The sequence below is a fragment of the Postia placenta genome (genome assembly GCF_002117355.1).
Source record: "Postia placenta MAD-698-R-SB12 unplaced genomic scaffold POSPLAscaffold_3, whole genome shotgun sequence".
Lineage (NCBI taxonomy): Eukaryota > Fungi > Basidiomycota > Agaricomycetes > Polyporales > Adustoporiaceae > Rhodonia > Rhodonia placenta.
The window spans coordinates 1,314,677-1,329,506 of record NW_020169834.1 but is presented as its reverse complement, the minus strand read 5'-3'; the positions used below and the strand labels follow the sequence as shown (position 1 = coordinate 1,329,506).

Genomic DNA, 14,830 nt, shown 5'->3' with positions numbered 1-14,830 from the left:
AAAAGACATCGAGTCACGGTTCTTGCGTGGGATAGAACCGTTAACAGTAGTGGAGGAGGGTGCCGAAACCTGACGAGGGACACGCGACGACGAAGTGGACGGAGACGCCCGGACTGAATGACGTTGGCTCGATGTGGGTACCTTAGATGGAGTCTGGCCGGTCTCAAGGACACCAAATTCGTTCATTGACTCGTTGCCCGCAGTCGGTGACGTGCCACGAGACGGTGCAAAAACCGTGTTGCTCACTAGGAGACTTGCTCTCCGTGCTGTTCCGTTCGCCTTGAGTGTGGGGGAATTCGTCGCAGAGGACCGACTCGAGATCCGCGGAATCTTTGTAGGTGTCTCCTTCGACAAGGAAGCAGTAGGGTTCAGAGACGAAGGAGGCGGAGGATCTCTAGAACCCTCTCTTACATGAGAGCTGACGCTACCAACCGACGGCGAACCAGCAATAGTGGGCAATGGATTACGAGTGCGGACTGATGTGTCAGGTCCCTTCTGCGACGAGCTGACAGTTTGAGACGTCACTCGTGAAGACGTCAGTCTGGACGTTGACGTCGAAGATGTAGGCGCATTCGAGTTCAGCGAAGAAGAGGAAGACTTCAAACTTGCTACTCGTTGAGCAGTCGATGCGGATAACGCCGACATTTGCATAGGAGGCAACGGCACTGGCTCAGTCTTTTTGGGCTGTTGCGCAGAAGACAACGTCTTGCAAACCAATGGTAAGTATTACGCTTCACATCTTTATAATAGATAGTTACCTTCCCCCGCTTTCTTCCTAAGTAGGCAGATATCCTGCTCTCACTTCGCTCTTTATCTTCTTTCCGTGACTTGTCCTTATCGGAATCCCGAGCTTTATCTTCCTTACCGCTCCTAGCGTCGCCTTTCTCCTTGTCAGAATGCAAGCTGCGCCGTGAGCTAGATCCTTTCAACAAAGAAGGAAGACCAAGACTCAGGACTGATGACTTCTTGTGCGAGGGGCTTGTCACTGAAGGAGAAGAGAGACTCGTTTCCTTTGGAGGAGATTGACGACTCGGCGCCCGGAGGTAAGTTGAAGATCCCGCCTGGCCAGAAGATGTAGGCGAAGGAGGAGGCGGCATTGATCGAGACGAGGGCACCTGGATAGACTGCGACGACGAACGCCGGATGAACGGAATCGACGGGATCGACGAAGGAGTCAGTCGTTTCGAAGAGGGAGCCTTTCTCATTGACGACGACGGGCTAAGAGGCGCCTGTGGGGCTAGAGTTGGTACGTTAGTGCTCGCACTCGAAGTAGTACCGCAACTGGCAGAACGATCGGGCGTCCGCGAAATTGCGCCTGGCGGTTGCAATGAGGTCCCAGAAGCATTGGTAGGCAAGGAGCCCTTCCCAGAACCCACAGAGGAAACCGAAGCCAATGATGTTGCTGACGCCATTGCGACGGAGTTAATTGGTGACCACTCTTCAGTAGACATCTTGGACGTAGGAGAAACAGGATTTTCCTTCGAAAGCGACTTCCTGATTTGACCACCGAACGTCAGTGAGCGAGGACTGATGGGGAACCCAGGAGACTTTGACGATGCTGAGTCCTTCACGGAGGTCATGGAGGATATCGACGGTGAATTCGTCAGCTTCTTTCCAAGTGGATTGGTGAAACTCCATTTCTTCGACGGCGTCTTCTGAACATTTGCTGGAGTGGACGGCTGATGCACCTGAATTGAGCTGTGCTTCGAAGGCGTGGTGGGGAAGGAAGGAACCTCAAGCGACATCTGGAACGACATATCATTCATTGTCTCACGTTTAGACCTTGCGACAGGGCCAGGTTCTTCGCCGGAAGACACAGCTTGCACCTGAGACGGTACCTTGTAGTGCGAGATATCCTTGGGTAGAGGGGGCACAGGAGGGACCTCGTTCTCTTCGAGCACGTCGGAAGTGCCAGCAAGGGCTGCAGCCCGGTCGCGCACTGAGGTAGCGTCACCACTCGAAATGTCGCTTCCCGCGCTGTTCCTCTTGTTCTTACCGATTGAGTGGCGGCCAGACGTAGCAGATACTGACGTAGCAGAGGTACTGATAGACAGAGTAGCAGAATCACGCGAACTGGTCGTGGGAGTGCTCGTGTATGTGCCAGACGAAGCGGAGCCGCGCTTCGGGGTACGAGTGCTAATCGAGTTCGACTTCTTGAGCGGCCTGTCCGGCAGCGGCGAGCCAGTCTGTACCTCTTCGCCTGAGGTAATGGGCGTGCCGTGGCGCTCAGCGTCCACTGAAGTATCCGCGATACCCAGTCCAACGACTTGACGATGGACTACTGGCGAATCTTTGAGCTTATCCTTGTCCTTGGAGTTGCGAGTACTCGCGCGTCGGCTGGTACTTGCACCTTCAATGCCTTCCCACTGGCTCGTGTGCGACGCAGGAGTGCCGGGCCGACTGGAACTTGCGACTCTGCTCTGTATACCAATGCTGGACCTGACACGAGCGCTCCGACCAGAGATGCCGTCCAACTTCCTCAACGCCTCGACGGTTGCTTGATCGTCCAAGTCTTGCCAACCCTCTTGGTTGCCCCGCAAAAGCGAATGGGCTACGTTTGAAGTAGCGTGAGGCAGCTCACGCTCCCGGGAAGAGCCACGTAGAGGCGAGACAGCTGCACTGCCCGTACCACCATGTTTGAGGAATTGCTGAATGGAAGACGAGGAAGGAGATGGGGGTAAGTGCGAGAAATCAGAACCATGGGCTCGGCGCGTGTGGTGCGCCTCCCCGTGGCTAGAAGATGAAGAACTCGCGGACGCCTGTCTGGAGTGCTTGACTGTCACCGATAAGGTGTCCCTGCGGCCCTTGATTTTCTCTTTGGTAGAGGCGGTCGACGGTGAAGTTACTCCTAGACTCCTGTGCCTTCGCACGGAAGTCTTATCCTTCTCCTTTGCGGTGGTCGACGCTGGATGAGAAGCATGCTTGGTCGTCAAAATACCTCCGTCATCCATCTCGAATTCTTCAGATGTCCGCTTCTTCGCGCGGTGCGCGGACGTGGTAAATGCACTCGGTGGTGGAGATCCGCGACCCATGTGTGATGCGTACAACGAAGCAGCAGCATCGGACTCGTCGAACAGTTTCGCATTCTGGAATAAATCGAGATGCTTGGAGCTACTTCCGCTGTCAAGCGGGTGCGGATGACGAGGATAGAGGATCTCCTCGCCGCCGCTTTCGTCGGCCGCCGAGCGTCGCGATCGTAGTGCTCGCGAGACGGGCTTCACATCCAGCAGCTAATGAAAACAGGCGATCAGAACGTGCCGCAGCCGATCTGCGCAAAACACCAACCTCGTCCTTCTCATCTGCCTCTCCATCGACAGCCTCAATTGTCCAGGGACTGTCCGGCAGGTCCATCTCCATATCCAACGCAGCGACTTCGACAAATCCATCATCTAATTCTTCTTCCTGAATTTCGTCCACCTGGTCGTCAATCTCTATCTCCTCCTTACGCGGCGCTCGCACCCAGCGGGGGGTAGCAAGCTCTCCCACACCGACCAGTCCTCGTCTGTCAATGCTCGCAGGATCCTTGCCTGGAGTGACAGGTTCGACATGTGAGCGCATCTCGGGTGTCTTGAGCGTGTTGTGCACGGTGGGTACCGCAGGAATAGGCGACACCGCCGGAGTTTGAACACTGAAGTAATAGGGATCCAGAGACGATGTGGCAGAGGCAGAACGCGGCTGCTCGGCATCCGTCTCCAGGAGGTGCTCTCCGGTGGTATGGGCGCGAGGAAAGGGCTGAGAGTCATGCAGCGTCAGTGTGAACGCACCGATGGCTCTTAGCATATAATCATACCCTGTGTGCATCCCTGATGACATCGCGCTCGTATCGTACATCCCCGTCCGACGACGCCGTGGGATCAGCTAAATTCAGCGTTGGAGGCCTGTCTCTCCTTTTCGTACGTCGCTTGTCGTGAGCCGCTTGTCCAGCATTGGGGGACGGAGGAGCAGACATGTGAGAAAGAGAGAAACGAGTGAGCGAAGAGAAAGAAAGACAGCGTCGACGACGGAAGGGAAACCAAGACTGTTAGAATTAACCGTTACGCAAATTTGGGGAATGTATGGAAATAGCTGAGGGGCGGAAGACGGTACCAGCTGGCCGTTGAGCTCAGATGGAGGACGCCCTGTCCGGTGGGCTTGACATTTCAGGGCGATCTCGACACAAGAGCTCAACGGCCTCGTGTTGTTTGGTCCTATTTATTCCCCGTGGCACATTGTCTCACCAAACTAGTTACACGCCCTTCTGCGGGTGATCAACGTTCTCCGTGGTATCTCATTTATATCACCAGTACTCTATACGGATGCAACAGCAGGATGCCCGGGACTAGGTGTGCTACCGACAACCTACCGGGGCGGGGGCGACCCGGTCGTCGTGTTCCAGGCCGGGCCCGAAGGCACCTCCCATGTCCCATGACATGCGTATTCCCAGTCGGTCTCCTGTATGATCTCTTTCTGTGCTTCCACGAACTGCGCAAGAGAGCACATCCCGTCCTTCTGCTCCGGACACCCCCTAATGCCTGTCAGAGGGACCACTCCGTCGTTGATAATGATTCGGATTTGCGGATCAGGTACCGAGCTACACGACAACACTGTACCGCAGGGTTCAAAGCGTCAGCGATACACGGTCGCTTGTGCAAGTCACGATGACGCGATACATACATTGGAATTGGATATTCGTGGCGAATGGCGCTAAATGCGATGCCTTGAAGGAGTGATTGGGGGGTATGTGATCCGCGGGCAGCGGGCCATTCGCAGCCAGCGTTGTCAAATTGAGTGCAGTGATTACTAGATCAAGTAAATAGAATGAGCAACCATGAGAAATCCCACCATGCCAATTCATCTCACCGTGCAAAACGACGACCTCGTGAGTCGCATCCACGTAAAGGCTCTGGTCCAGAGGGAATGTTACGTCACTATCATCCAGCGTGGCATTTGTCGAGGTGTTGTGCGTCTCGATCCGAGTGTGTGTGAGACGTGAGACGAGTTCCTGAACGTAACCTATGCCAAGGACCTTCGCGAGAGGTGCGCCAAACGCAGAATCATACCAGAAATACAAATCCATGCTGCAATAGGTTCTGGTTATCTCTGACCGTCGTGGTTTGAGCCATGAATAGCACGCACGCGTAATCAAAGCCTTCCCATTCTTCCTCGGTAAACAATTCACAGAACTTGGAATAGCCAATAGCAACAGTCTATAGGAGAATATCAACATGAATTAGCTTATGATATATCAAGAACATTTACTGACCTCATATGCGCACATCTGTTGGAAGGTATACACATCCTCGATGGTCATATTATAGCCCTTCAACTGGGGGGAGAGTCGAGCAAGCGCGTCCTTGAGGTAGATCGATGCCCACTGCTCCACATATGGGAATGCACGGTCTGCCTTCGTTGAAAATGCTGCATTCGGGCATCTATAGAGCGGGTTCAATACCAGGAAGCAGTCCTGTTCACAATAACTTACGTCTTGTACGGCGCGAGGGTATTGTTGTACTGTTGGCAAATCATGAGGGATCATGACGAGTTTCTGGAAGCTTCCGCACTTACACCGTTTTCCTCGATGGTGATACTCTGCTGGTATTGCCCCTCGAATGGGTAGCCAAAGAATCCAATAGCGAAGTTAAGAGCCGAAGCCAGCATGCGATCCCTAGTGTCGATGTGTAAGATTGACACAGGTAGGGAAATTGTCTCGACCTACTGAGACTCCGTCCGGAAGACGGGAAGAGTGTTGCTCTCCGTGAAGTTCTGCATGCGATTATTGAATAACGGAACACACAGCCCAAGATTTACCCACCTTGAGCAAGTAACCATATTTCATCCGCGTGGACACGCCAAGGTCGACTAGGAGGCTGTATTAGATTTGTGAAGTAGACAAGCAGTAAAGTGAAATACACAGTTGCTGACGGCCGAAGGGAGTCAAGACTGTTGGGAACGTGAGCAAGCCAATGTTTGCCAAAGAGCATGAGAATACCTACTCTCCTCGCCAAGCTTGTATGTCCTGGAAGCGGGATCGGGATTAGCAGCACAATATATGTCACGAATGGCATCCGTACCAATCATTGAGGAACGACAGATCCCCACTTGCTGTCCATTTGGAAGCTACCTTGTTGAGCCTTGTAGCGAAGTTGGCGGGACCACCATACGATGCTATGAATAAGTTAGCAATGCGTTATCAAGCACCGCGCCAACGCATCCGGCATGTCTATAGTGCTCGAGCTTAGCAAAGTGTAGTAAATCGCCATTGCGCTTGCAAAATAAGCGAACTCATACTATCACAAGTAGAGTGGTCTCATTCAAGAGGAGTTGATTGAAGTACTTACCCCAGCCAGTTGGGTACCGCGCTCCATGGCGGTGAAGGAGGTGCAAGCCAGTGACACGACAAGTGTCAGGAGCTTCGGGGCTAGAGTCCAGTCCGAATGCGCTCTTCCCTACGCTGAACCAAGGCGACAGGTTTCCCCAATGTTTGAACAGGTCAAAGTCGCTCTTATTAGCACTCGATTTGCTGAAAGTAGGCGAAACAAGATGTGCAGCTCCGCTATGAATAGGATATGACGGCGCTGTAGCAATCAGCGCTGGCTCTGCGCCCGTTGGAGTAGGCCCAGCATGGCCAACCTCAGTAGGAAACATTGAAGGAAAGACATTGGTGGGAGTCGCTGGCGGGAATTGATGAACCTCAGTGGAACCGACATATGGAGGTGCCAATACGTTAGCGTGTGTCGAGGAAGTGGTGTCTGTGTTTCCGCCAAGCCAGTGACGGGGGCCGATGAGGACTTGTAGGAGCAGACATGTCAAGACACCGGCACAGAACGCGACGCACGGCTGCCAGGAGATGCGGGACGCGAACGTCGAGCAGGTGAACGCGGACCTCGGTCTTGGTTCGGCGTTGCACTCTTGCTCGGTGGTCGGCAGGAGAGCTTGACTCTCCGGATCGGAAGAGTGATGCTCTTTGTATTCGTCCCCGCCCTGCTCGTCCCTGGGCCACGGGTTCATGTCGATGCTGGGTTTGGTCGAAGCGGGAGAAGTCAGGCAAGCGCCGGAGACCGACGTCCTCGTACGCGTGCGCCCATAACTCCCGCGGCTTCACCATATATGGAAGGCATGGTAATTGTCCCTCAGCCATTGGCAGCCATTCCCCGGCACACTTTTGACTCATGGGGCACTCCGGAAGCTGAGGATGGTACATCTTACATCATGATAAATTATTACCGTTGCAGATCATCATCGCCGAAGCCAAATGGTAATAGAACGACTGAACACCTGATACCAGTGTGCAACCCGACAATCGAGGCAAAACCGGATTCAGATTGTTCTCATGAATGACATGCGTGGATCCAGACAAGCGGTGTATGATTGAAACATAACTTAGTAGGTATGTTACTATTTCGTAGACGTGAGGAGCATGACCAGGGATGGTAGGTATGCTTCGGAAAGTGCAGATAGGTAGAATTCGTGTTCCGAATTATGAGGTCCCACAAGGTTGTGTGCAATCTCATGCGCTAGTGTAAAGTACCTGGTTAAGGCTTATCAACAAGCATGTTTACTGACAGGAAAAGTGTGCCATACCAGGAGATGTAAGCATCCGTCAGTTCCCCGGTCTGCACTGCTGGGTCATCTGGGTTTTATATGAGCCTATGAACAATGGTGTCAGGACGACGGTAAACTTACGCCATGCTTCGAAGTATCGTAGATTTAGGAACAAGCTAGCATTCCGATTGAATGCGATACGTGGGCCTTCTGAGTCGTAGTAAATGTGTATGCTTGATGCCGATAGCCTGTACACCTCGCAAAGAGGACGTATCACGTAAATGAAACGTGCTATGGTTTCAGACTTAGTCGACATGAGCGACTTCGCATCCGGCACATCTATCAAATTGTGAGCATCAGAATAAAGTAGAAATTACAGGACGGACATACCTCGGGATACATAAACCTTGACGCCACCCATATCGCCTGCAAGAGCATGAGTGAAGCTATAACATAAGTCGCGACATCTTGCACACCGATAAAGATGAGATCAATTGCTTCCCCAGAACCATCGCAATAGCCCTCATTCAGTGTCTCCTTGACCATTTGCATATTTTCTCTAGCTCTTACTTGCTGACTGTTCTCTTGTTTGCAGGCATCAACGGCCATTGCAATATTTGCAGCTAAAAAGATGAGAACTACATCAATGAAAGAGACATCGCGCAATGGGTTTTGCCCACCTATATTGCGCCGCGGCGTGACACCTTGGTGCGAGTCTTGACGACCCATGTCACTCAGTCTCCCTGGCGATAGAGTCCTTGGCGGAGGCATAGGTGGTGGCGCTAATCCGGTTTCGTCAGGTTGAGGATGTGTCTCCTTGTTGCCTGCTGAGTGCGGATCTACGGCAGTCCTCGTGGGTGGAACGGAGTCGTTATTGGAGCTGCGAGATGCGTCATCACCGCTGTGGAACATCCGTTTTCTCCAGTCATCAAGAGACTGCCGGAACATGGTCGACGGTCCCGACACCCGCTTGAGAGCATCCATAGCCGTGTTCTGCGGCGACTCCGTGATACCCGATGGAGAAGTCTGAGCCGCTGGTAACGAAGGGAGGGGTGGTGTAGGAGCCACAGGCCCCGAAGGCGGTTCGGGGGTAGCGCGAGAGACAAGCGCTGTGGATTTTGCCTTCTCCTTATTAGCTTCTTCCTGAGCGTCGCGTTGTGCCTTCTGCTGGCGAAGTATCCTGTCGACTACGGAAAATTAGACCGCCTCGTGGACGATGATGCATATATACATACCATTGTAACCCCTCCTGCGCAAAGCCCGCAAGTCGGTGGACAAAATAGTCATGAATAGGAGAGCATCATTGACTTTGGCTGATTCAAAGATCAGTCGGCACATTGACGTTGCCACCCTATACATTGTTGGCGTTGATTATGGGCGATATAGCAGTCAAAGTAGAAGTGCTTACTCATACATATCCACTTGATCGTTGCCAGCCAGCCAGAGTTCGATGGGTCCACGTCCATCTCGCTTTGCTACGGCGGACGTATCTTGGCTCCTTGTGGCGCGGATGCTGCCAAATTGTAGTGTCTTGATGACCGAAAGCTTGCCGAAAGTCCTTACGACGAAGTTCGTCTCATTGTTGAGCCAGGTGTAGGACACGCGCGGTCGAGAATGTGTGTGCTCGTGTAGAAAGAGAGGCAATCGCTCAAGGATCAGGGATCGGATTTCCGTAGCTTTCCGAGAGCCTCGGACCTCAGCACTGGTTCGATATTCCTCACGAACAACGGAGCTGAGAAGTTTGGAACCCAGTTGCAAATAGAATGCTTTGTATCCATCAGCCGTGATTCTGGAAGAATCAGGTTTAAAACAGTGTACGAACCTTCCAAGAGATCTTCCTGAGGCGCCGTGAAGATGGAAGTCCCGAATGACTGGTAGGCATGTGTATCGTCCGCAATGACGACTTGTTCAGGAGACAACAGATCGTACTCAAGATCCCAGTCATCCTCATCGAGGTCACCGTGACTATCCAATGCCGGCGAAGCCTTTTGGGCAGACTTGTCCTTCTTAACTCGGCGCGATCCAAGCAACACAGGTGCTCTTTTGAGTCGTGTGATAGTGGTCGTCGATATCAATCGGTTATTCACGGCGATGTTACGGAGCTCTGCGAGGTAACTAATGAAAGAAAGACATTAGTATTGCAACATCGCTTGTGAGACGCCGCCGTACTTATCACGACCGTCTGCCAGCTCGTAGAACTTTCGCGGATCTTCAAGCAGTATCTTAGCGATCTCTTCGACCGACGGCTCGTGTTTGGTTCCACATGCGCTCAAAAACTGATTCGCCTGATTACCGAAGTCGACGAAGACAAACAATTTAGAGTGAAACTGGACATTCGAGGTGCCGCTGAAATAACATTGACTCGGAGGCAGCATACGCGTATTGCCACCCTTGACTTCCCCGGCTGGGACAAATGGCAGGGTAGACAGCTTCTTCAATTGGGCCGGCGTGAAAACTAGCATGGTGGAGATCAGACTGTTGATACAGCGGGATGAGGGCGAAACTACCTGTGACTCGACTAGCCAGCACGCTAAACCATTCTCTAGCAGCCGGGATTGTATTTGGCGGCGATCTTTCTAATAGATTCACTAGAGCCGTCGTGGGAGGATGTTCGGGAATCTTCAGTTTTGCCACAGCATCTGACGGAAGAGTGGGGTCCACTACAAGGAAGCCAAGCTGGGCCCAGCTTGATGAGGTATACACCTACCTCAAGTTTAGAGACGATCATATGAAATATAGCCGCGACACAAACCTCGAAAGGCTTGGCCAAGCAACGTCCACCGTTCTTGATGGTGGGAACGAAAGCTGTGTTTTGAAATGTACCAGGGTCATAGTCAGTATACCTCGTTGCCAGGTTGCTCAAAAGATATTGTAGAGCCGTGGAGCGAATGTCCTGGTCTTGGCTAGTGCAGAGCTCGATGACAACAGGTAGAGGAGGGAAGCGACGCAATCCCAAGCCGTAAAGGAATTTCGCTGAAGACCTGTCAGCTAGGCTGCTTTTCCTGGCATAAATAGCGGTGCGTACCTTCTTCTGAGTTGGGACGCCACCTTGGCTGCTCGCCCCATGCAATGATAGGAAGTCCCAGCTTCCGTAAGATATCCAAGGGCTCGTAGAGATCGCTGGCTTTGTATCTGGTAGCTTTGTTGTCTTTGCTGTTGCCTGATTCGTCTTCTTTCAGGAATGCGGCCGTCATACGAAGACGGTCTGTCTCCAACGGCGACAGAGTGGACTGCACAGCGACTAGATACTTAATAAGTTCGGCAATTGTCCAGTCACCGGTCTTGATCATCCTACAATACCACGTCACTCGTGATGCACATCCCAATACTCTACTAAGCTTACCTGTTGAACACTATCTGGAGATCGACGTGTTTGCGCACCCCAAGTGCCTGCAACACCTTTTCCAAGGGCCCTTTCACAGGTGCGTCGGATGGCATATGCACGATAGGAAGGTCGCGAAAGACGTGGGCACTCTGGAAGTATGCTTCTTGAGGTGTCTTCAACCCGGCTGTTGTGGGTACACAACTCTTGTCCCGCACCAACGCAACAATTTGTTCCTGAACGTCTTTGGACAGATGCTGCCATGCTCGAGATATCACTTGAAGAACGCGTTCAGCCCATTGAGCCGACTTCGTAAAATCATGCTCGACGTCAAGGCCTGACGCAGCAGGGTCGCTGATAGGTTGAAGCCATTCGAGAATGGATAATTCTCTCCATGCGAAAGCTGAGCTGAGCTGCCTGGTATCGAGCTGTTTGCTTATACCGACGGGAAGTAGGTGTGGTGGTAGTGGTCCGTCGGTAGGCACGATCGCCCCCGGCATTGCGCGCGTATTGAGGAATGTCTGAATGGAAGACATAGGGATCACCTTCCCGCCCTTGCTTTGCGTCTCGCCGATAAAGAGCAACGCAGCATTTAGTAGTTCACTCCGGATTGTTGCGTATTTCTGGGCATCGACCTGCCCTTGCATTCCCGTCCACCACTTGAGACACATCACCATTTCCGCTTCCGTAAGAGGTCTCGCTCGCAACTCTTGAAGGACATCGACGAACTGGATGTCACGGATCATCCCTCGGGTGCGCAGAGCCCCGACGATCATCTCCGCTCCCGTCGTGACTTCGCCTGGCAGTACAGGCAGCTCCTTGAGAAATTCCATAAAAACTGGGTCAGGACGGCGGACGTCGGCTGCGCTTCGAACACCACGAGTAGATATGATCGGAAACGGGTGGTTCGCCGCACATGAGAAGAAGGCTGCTTCAAGTTTGGCGGATACAAGCGAGGAGGGAGTTGAAGGACGGAAAGTGAAGAATTTGAGTGCATGTATCGCACGGCCCCGTAGCCATGTTTGAAGCTCTTCGTCCGGGAGGGCTGTCCCGCCATCGCCCCTTGCAGATTCGGCTGCGGCCGTCCATAACTGGCGGATATTGTCCATCTCGAGCTCATAGGCTGCCCGAGCCACGAAACCGCCGATATGGAGCAACTCCTCATTCCACACTGCATTCTATGGTCAGATTGAGTTAAGGCATGAAGGCTCAACATAACCAACCTGCTACAGTGCGATCCCTACAAACTCATCGCTCATCAGGTATACTGTGTAAGTGGATGAGCGGAACTCACATCAAGTCGATAGACTCTCGTTCGACCGTCGGGATAAATCTCGCAGCGAGATGTCCGGCGAGACCCGTCGTCTGTCCCGTCGAGTGGCCCTGTCGACACGTGTCAATGGCGCATTCATTATGTAACACTTGATCACTCACAATGAAGACTTTGGCTGCGCCAGCACTACGAAGGTGTCAGTCACAGGGCGGCAAAGCTTTGTGATGTAAAGGCTCACCCTTCAATATCAGCTCTGAGACCTTGGAAGACACTGCCGGTGCTCGCGGGCTGCCGGTCATCCTCTTTCCTACTCGCGTCATATTCGTCTTTACCTGTCTGTGTCCGTCGATATTCGATAGTCAGTAAGACAAGAACCGGAAGAATAGCTCCGGACTAACATAGATAAGCTCCAGACGCATAGTGGTAGGTGGATTCTTCTTTGTCGCACGATTAAGCTCCGACCTCAACTTCTGGTCGAGTCTCACGGCAATGCCTGCTGTAAAGATCAAGAGCACGACGCTCGACTCCGTGATCGTTGTGGGATCGACTTCTTCCGTCGGGTTAGCGGCGGGAGAAGGTGTAAGAGGACGCTGAGGGGCGCTCGTTCCAGACAAAGTGGAGAAAAGGGACGAGAAGAACCCGCTGGGTCCGGCGGTGGCGGCAGCAGCAGCCTTGACTAGCGTTTTGCTAACAGGCTTCTCACTTCCCGCCATGTAGACCCATCTCATTAACTCGGCCTTGATAGACAACGCTACCCAGTAATGAGCCCACAAAAGCGCGAAATGATCACCGGATCAACTGACGAGTAGTATGCATCTCCTTAACTTGCATGAGATTTCGTGGACTGTTGCATTTAAGCCCTTTGGGAATACCGATACTCTTCGGGAGACCAGGGTCCTTAGTCAACCTGGAGATTCGTTGGTCGTCCAAGTAGACGTTGATCTCACAGAGATGTGCCATGAACGTTATAGATGATGCAAGGAAGCGAGTCAGATCGAAAGCTCGCGGAATAGCTACTGGCTCTCTTAGAGACATCTCAAAGGTGGTCCATGGGTCGTCCTCTGCTGAGGGTATTTTACCCCGACGGGCAAAAAGCTGAGTAGCAAGGCGATTTAGCGTGCAGCTTCAATGGTCCAAATCGAGCTCTTCACCTGATCCTTTTTGTCCTTCCAGTAGAATCCCATCCATTGACCTGTGTGATACCGAGAACACGTAGTCAGAGCCTGCACGACAGGTAATAGAAAGAAACTAACCGCCGGAGGTTACAAAGGGCTCCTCTGTCACGGAGAAGAGACTGTAAAAGCCTGAAGTATCTTGTCAACACGCAGGCTTGCATACTACTTCACAGTTTTACTGACCGACCCCAAACGCGCCTATTTTCTCCTCGTCTGGGTTACCCTCGGCTGCAGCGCAAGTAAGCACAAGCCGTAGCTGATAGGCCGAGGATTCCCACCTATCTTCTTGAGACGGTTCCAGTCTTCGTCTCGGAAGATCATACCATTGTTCCTGAAAGACCATTGGTGTACCTATATATCCGTTACATATATTCTGCATGTGCCTGGAAATCGACTCATACAAGGGCTGCCTTTTCATCAAGGCTCTTGGGCCTGCCAGAGCTGGTGATGGATTGGACATCCTCGGACTTGCGATTCAAGTACTCCTTGGTCTCGAAACGGATCTCAACAGCCTTTGCACCCGCATCATCCGAATTTTGTAGTAGTTCACGAAACACTGTTTGCATTGAGCAATAAGCCCCGCGAGTGACATACCAGCATGTACAATGAATCATGCACCTGTAAACTCGCCGGAATAACGAGCGAGCACCTTGTCTATGAGGGCACGTTGATTGACTTCGACAGATTCATCGTGACCACTCTCCCACTATTATGGTAGATAGAATGAGAACCCAGTTGTGCTGCCACTGTTCGCGAAGGCGTACCAGTGCATCTCTTGCAAGCGCCATCTATGATCACCCAATAGCAAGCCAACGGACTTCCGATTCTCAAAGGACCGACCAAGAGTAACTACGTGCCTAGATAGACGGATAACAGGAGAAACAACCACAAGAGCTGGCTATAGACAGCTCTAGCAACGACTGCGGATGACTGAACCGGCGACAAGGACTCTAAGTGGGCGGCGACACTGGCAGGTGCCGCGCACTGCTTGCAGGTAAGCGCCCATAAACATAACATTACCATTACACTGCCAGAGCTTGGTCCCGAGTCTAACCTGAGTTCCCACGCCCCGGGGTCACCCGGAGTCCCCGGATTGGGTTTAACCCACGTCCTCTTGGCCCCTCGCCCATCCGCCCCGATCCCGACGTCAGCTCGGCATAGGGAGTCGGGGAAAACCCAAAGCCCGCAAGCATGGGGCCGGCGCTGAAACTCCCTCAGGCCATGGATAGGGGCCACCCCACCCTTGGCTTGCATCCGCCCTCGTATATATTCGCTCCTCTGCCCTCGTTTTCTCGTCGCTCTTATTCTCGTCGTCCTGCGTGTCGCTCGTCCTATGCCGCCAGTCCTGTCCACAGTTGCGGACACTGACGGCCTTGAGGTCACAGTCATGTGACCTGGGTAACACATTGTGACTGCGCATTTTCCAGCGTGAGTCGTCGTTTTTCTTCCTCAACTCCCTGCACCTGTGGCCGACTGGAGTACATGATATTGACAAGACTGACAAGACTGACATACCACTGACAATAGCGACGCACTAAT

At 52.6% G+C, this 14,830-nt stretch overlaps 3 protein-coding genes across 3 annotated transcripts; all 3 read right to left on the bottom strand.

Moving 5' to 3' along the window:
- Positions 1-315: 315 nt before the first annotated feature.
- POSPLADRAFT_1091752 (hypothetical protein) lies at positions 316-645 on the bottom strand (the record flags this gene model as incomplete). Its single annotated transcript, XM_024483093.1, has 1 exon — positions 316-645. A coding segment is annotated over one exon (330 nt), but the record flags the coding sequence as incomplete, so codon positions are not given.
- A 3,593-nt stretch (positions 646-4,238) lies between these two features.
- POSPLADRAFT_1073298 (hypothetical protein) lies at positions 4,239-7,003 on the bottom strand. The gene is made up of 13 exons (XM_024482593.1): positions 6,318-7,003; positions 6,051-6,144; positions 5,973-5,995; positions 5,890-5,919; positions 5,792-5,838; positions 5,696-5,742; positions 5,545-5,644; positions 5,462-5,490; positions 5,243-5,411; positions 5,116-5,186; positions 4,840-5,057; positions 4,654-4,779; positions 4,239-4,583 (listed from the first exon to the last, which is right to left on the bottom strand). Exons 1-13 carry the CDS (start codon positions 6,985-6,987, stop codon positions 4,339-4,341), a joined length of 1,869 nt encoding a protein of 622 aa, XP_024341794.1. The 5' UTR covers positions 6,988-7,003; the 3' UTR covers positions 4,239-4,338.
- A 371-nt stretch (positions 7,004-7,374) lies between these two features.
- Positions 7,375-14,484, bottom strand: POSPLADRAFT_1133614 (hypothetical protein; the record flags this gene model as incomplete). Its single annotated transcript, XM_024484371.1, has 24 exons — positions 7,375-7,507; positions 7,543-7,609; positions 7,663-7,860; positions 7,912-7,947; positions 7,998-8,144; positions 8,202-8,708; positions 8,757-8,872; positions 8,930-9,287; positions 9,344-9,636; positions 9,691-9,976; positions 10,029-10,224; positions 10,274-10,494; positions 10,547-10,812; positions 10,865-12,014; positions 12,067-12,083; positions 12,138-12,226; positions 12,278-12,302; positions 12,355-12,452; positions 12,515-12,867; positions 12,920-13,211; positions 13,268-13,308; positions 13,370-13,420; positions 13,475-13,642; positions 14,346-14,484. 24 exons carry the CDS (start codon positions 14,482-14,484, stop codon positions 7,375-7,377), a joined length of 5,247 nt encoding a protein of 1,748 aa, XP_024341793.1.
- Positions 14,485-14,830: the final 346 nt, after the last annotated feature.